Source organism: Narcine bancroftii, chromosome 3 (assembly GCF_036971445.1).
Source record: "Narcine bancroftii isolate sNarBan1 chromosome 3, sNarBan1.hap1, whole genome shotgun sequence".
NCBI classification, from domain to species: Eukaryota; Metazoa; Chordata; class Chondrichthyes; order Torpediniformes; family Narcinidae; genus Narcine; species Narcine bancroftii.
Genome location: NC_091471.1, coordinates 7,684,280 through 7,688,798, shown reverse-complemented (window position 1 = coordinate 7,688,798; position 4,519 = coordinate 7,684,280). Strand labels below are relative to the sequence as shown.

General features: G+C 54.3%; 1 protein-coding gene across 1 annotated transcript; it reads right to left on the bottom strand.

The window, feature by feature from the left end:
* Nucleotides 1-273: 273 nt before the first annotated feature.
* On the bottom strand, nucleotides 274-1,908 carry nanos1 (nanos homolog 1). The gene has a single exon (XM_069922726.1). The coding sequence runs from the start codon at nucleotides 1,795-1,797 to the stop codon at nucleotides 1,108-1,110; it is 690 nt and encodes a 229-aa protein (XP_069778827.1). The 5' UTR covers nucleotides 1,798-1,908; the 3' UTR covers nucleotides 274-1,107.
* Between the last annotated feature and the right edge of the window lie 2,611 nt (nucleotides 1,909-4,519).

Sequence of the window (4,519 nt, the reverse complement as noted above, 5' to 3'; positions counted from 1 at the left end):
ATATTTCTCCCCCCCCCCCCCCAAACAAAACAAGTTCCAAACTAATAAAATTGTACATTCACAACATTTTCTGGACACATTTGGACGAAGTTCAGACAGAACGCAAGACGGAATCATCGAGAGGTTATCTTGATTTTTGTTTAAACCGTCTCCTTTACAGAGAGAATCTGGAAATTGACCAGCGGTCTTGCTGCAAGACAAATTCAGCTGGAGACAACATTGGGAATTATAAACCAGCTTCCCCCCACCCCCCTTCCTCACTCCAAACCCCCCACCCAGATCATGCACATTCCAAACAAGCCCTGGCCCCTTCAGTGAAATAATTCGGAATCTAAACTCGAGACAGGTTTCCCAAGGGTCCACCGCACACCAAGGAAGGTGTCCCGTCAAACATCCGATCCGGATCAATTCTGAAGTGAAGTAAAAGGCGTTTTTTTAAAAAAAACCCGAGTAACTGGATCTTCTTTCAAGCGACCGTCCAAATTCCTTCGCTGCCACGCAAGAGCTGGATTTACTGTGGTCTCTGCTCCAAAAATTCCTGCAACCACAACTCGTCCAACTTTGGAAGGAGGTGGGTGGGGGGGGGGGGGGGGGGGGGGGGGGTGCGCGCCCCTCCATTGAAACAAGCGATGCCTTCACGTTCCTCAATAACGAGTTTCCAATCTGAAGGGGGGGGGGGATCATTTTGAGGCAGAAACGTGCTTTCAATCAATCCGGGATGCAACACGAAAGTCTGCAGACGCCGCGGTTGAAATGCAAACATGATGCTGGAGGATCTCAGCAGGTCAAGCCGTGTCCTTTGGACGCAAAGAGAAAGCCCCAGCACTAGTGTTGCGGGCTTGGACCTTCATACCGTATGGACCTTTATCTTTACTGCATAAAGGGACACTGTTTGACCCACTAGGTTTCTCCCGCATCCTGTATTTAACTCATCAGCCAGATTCCCAGATTAAACTGTAGAGGGAGGATTCCACCACCCCCCCCCCCCCACCACCTTTTTTCGGGGGGTATCAATGTCAGAGGGGAAAAGTTTGGATTGGAGTGGGGGGGGGGGGGGGAGAGGTCAGATCTCTCCTTGCATTCCACGATACACGGGGCTCCAGAGGTCTAGAAAACCTTGAGCCTCTTGCCTGCCCCGACAGCCCTGTTTCCCTTCAACACCCTCTGCGAGGGCTGGTCCTTGGAGAGAGGGCAGTACTTGATGGTGTGCGCGTTGTCTCCGCTGGCGTGGCACAGCGGGCAGGTGTACGCCCGCAGGATCGGGCACACCACCCTGCCCTCGGGGGTCTTCAGGACGTGGGATCCGTACACGTCCTCGGGAGCCCCGTTGTTCCGGCAGAAGACGCAGATGCGGGGCTCCGGCTTGGCTCGGCTGCCGACCTTTCGGGTGGCCCTCCTCTCTCCGCCCAGCAGGTCCAGCGGACCGAAGGGTTCCGGCAACATCTCGGCATCCAGCTGCCCGCGGCCGGGGGGCGAGGGGTGGAACGGGTGGAAGAAGGGGAAACTCTCCTCCAGGTCCAAGAAACCCCTCCCGGAGCTGGGGGAGCAGCCGCAGCCTCCGTGGCCCACGCAGGGATAGCACGGGTCGCTCAAGCCCAGAGTGGCCTTGAGGGACTCGGTGATGGAGTTGGAAGAGCCGGGTCCCTTGCTGCGGTTCTTGGTGACCAGCGTGGACAAGCCCAGGTAGTCGGTCCAGAAGTTAAAGGTGCAGTCGTAAGAGGCGCTGGCTGGGAGGTAACTGGGGTTGAGCAAATCCATAGCAACTTCTGGCAACCCCCAACCGAGGGTCCCGTTCATCAAAGGGCAAAAGCAGGACGAGCCTTACCCCCCTCCCTCGCCACAGGACAACGAGCCTTACCCCCGCCTCGCTACAGGACAACTCTCCTTCCCCCTGCTGCTGCTCCAAGCTCCCGAGCCAGCCCGCCGCGGAACGAGCCTCGCTGTTTATAGGGAGAGAGGGTGGAGCGTCCTGACTCCAAGGTTATGGACCAGCCCTGCGCAACCTTCCTGCAGGGAGAGTCGGAAAACAGGCACTGGATCCACTCCGCTCAGGTGACCTGGAGTGAAAGAAGAAGATTTCAGAGATTCCCTTAGGTTATTCCCCCCCCCCCCCCCCCACCCCACCCCGCGGGCGAGACAGAAATTTGGAACAGAGATGAGAACTTTCTTCAGCCAGAGGATGGAGATCCTCTGCCAACACCGTGCCAATGTTTAAGAAATATTGGACAGGTACAAGGAGAGGGCAATAAACGTTTTCTTCCCACTCACTGTAAGTCATCCCTGTGCCATCGGTGCTCTGTGATTAGTGAGGGATTGCTTCAGGTGGGGTGTGAGTGGGAAGGGAAGGTTGAGCATCACTGCTCTGGACCCAGTTGTCACTGAAATACTCGGCTTGAGAAAAATTGTCATTGCCCCATTTCCTTTGGAGTTCTGAAACCGGGCACATGACGAGTCAATGAGGGATGATTAAAACAGTGGTTTTCAAGCTCTTGCAGTTCGTGGAGGGTGGGGGTCCTTTGAAGTCCATGCTTACATGTTCAAAGGGGTGAGTGGCCTTGATCAGGTCGGGCTGGTAGAAGCGCACACCCAGCAATTTTTGGTCAGCGTCCTGATGTCCGCCATGGAATAGGCCTCGATGAAGTGGGAAAAAATGGTGTTCGGGGGTGGCAGAGGCCATCCTGCAGTGTGTCTGCGCACTGGCACATTTCCCTCGAGACAGGGCATCGGGGGCTCGTTGAGCTTTCCAGGCTGGTACAGTAGGTCATAGTTGTAGGTGGAGAGCTCGATTCTCCACCTCAGGATTTTGTCGTTTTTGATTTTACCCCATTACTGATGATTTAACATAAAGGCGACTGCCCATTGGACAGTCAGCAGGGTAAAATGTTTACCAGTGAGGTAATGTCTCCAGTGCCGTACCGCTTCGATCATAGCCTGGGCCTCTTTGTTGATGGAGCAGTGCCGGATCTTTGGACCCGGGAGGGTGCGCAAAAAAAACGCCTTGTTATGTGTGGCGGCCAGAGCTAAGTCCGACGCATCGCTCTCCACCTGAAATGGGGTGGATTCGTCCACGTGTGCATTGTGTCTTTGCAATGTCGGCTTTGATACAGTCGAATGCCTCACGGGCTTCTGCCAACAGGGGGAAAATGGTAGCCCCGATGAGGGGTCGGGTCTTCTCTGCGCAGCTGGGGACCCACTGAGCATAATAAGAGAAAAACCCCAGGCCCCTTTCCAGAGCCTTGAGGCAGTGGGGGTGTGGAAGTTCTAACAGGGGCGCATGTGATCGAGGTCGGGGCTGATGACTCCATTCTCCATAACGCAGCCCAGTATAGCCAAGCGACGTGTGCTGAAGATACATACGTCAAGCTGAAGCATTTCATGGTGTGGAGGAATTTCTAGAGGTTCCTGTGGTGATCCTATTAGTCATGGCTGTAGATGAGGACATTATCGAGCTATGGGAAAGTGGCCACAGCCCGTGTTTGTCCACCATCCAATCCATCTCTCTCTGGAAAACTGACACTCCATTCATGACTCCAAAGGGGACTATCAGGAAATGGTAATGCCGGCCATACACCTCGATGATGGTATACTGGCAGTCTTCGGGGAAAATGGAGAGCTGATGGTACGTGGACTTAAGGTCTATGGTGGAGAAGACCTTGTATTGTTTAATCTGGTTCACCATGTCAGCTATGCAGGGGAGGGGGTATGCATCCAGCCGGGTGAACCTACTGATGGTCTGGGAGTAATCGATGACCATCCGGTGTTTCTCCCCACGGTTTGCCACCACGACCTGGACTCTCCAGGGGCTCATACTCCATTCTATCACCCTCCCCCTCGGCGAGGAGGCATCTCACCTCTGGCTTAATAAGTATAGCGATGGGCTTACAGTCAGGGGTGAGATTGGTGAACAGAGGCGAGGGAGAGATCTGGAGCATGGAGAGACCGCATGTTGGACACGGTCATTGGGTTTGGGGCTCCTGGTCGAAGGGTGGAGGGGGCGGGTGGTTTAAAAACTGCTCGCTACAGAACGTGTGAGGAGGGTGGGGCCCGTCATACTCCATTGTGACACTCTTCATGTTGCACTGGAAGTCTAATCTCAGTAAGATGGGTGCACAGAGCTGTTGCAGGACTAGGAGTATTCAAGTCATGATATACCATGCCCTGTCATCCAGTGTTACTGTATAACTGCCACAAACCTTTGCTGAATGGGATTTGGACACTAAGGAGACACTGTGACTCGTGGGCTTCACCCCAGGGGAGTAATGCTGTGCAGCGTCTGGGTGAATCAAGCTCTCGGAGCTTCCACTGTCAAATAGGCAAGCGATGGGGCAGCCATTCACCTGAATGTCCATCTTGGCCTTGGAGAGTTGATGGGGTCTGTCCTGATTCAGAGTTATTGATGCCAGCATCAGCTCATCATCTGAGGACATCCATGGACTGCCAGAGGTCAGGTAACATGGCGGTCGAGATGATGTGCATGTGGCCCCATCGTCGTTCACCGGAAGAGAAAAGGGAGAAGGCG

Excerpts from the sequence above, each read along its gene's own strand:
- nanos1 (XM_069922726.1), bottom strand. The coding sequence starts at position 1,797 with ATGAACGGGACCCTCGGTTGGGGGTTGCCAGAAGTTGCTATGGATTTG.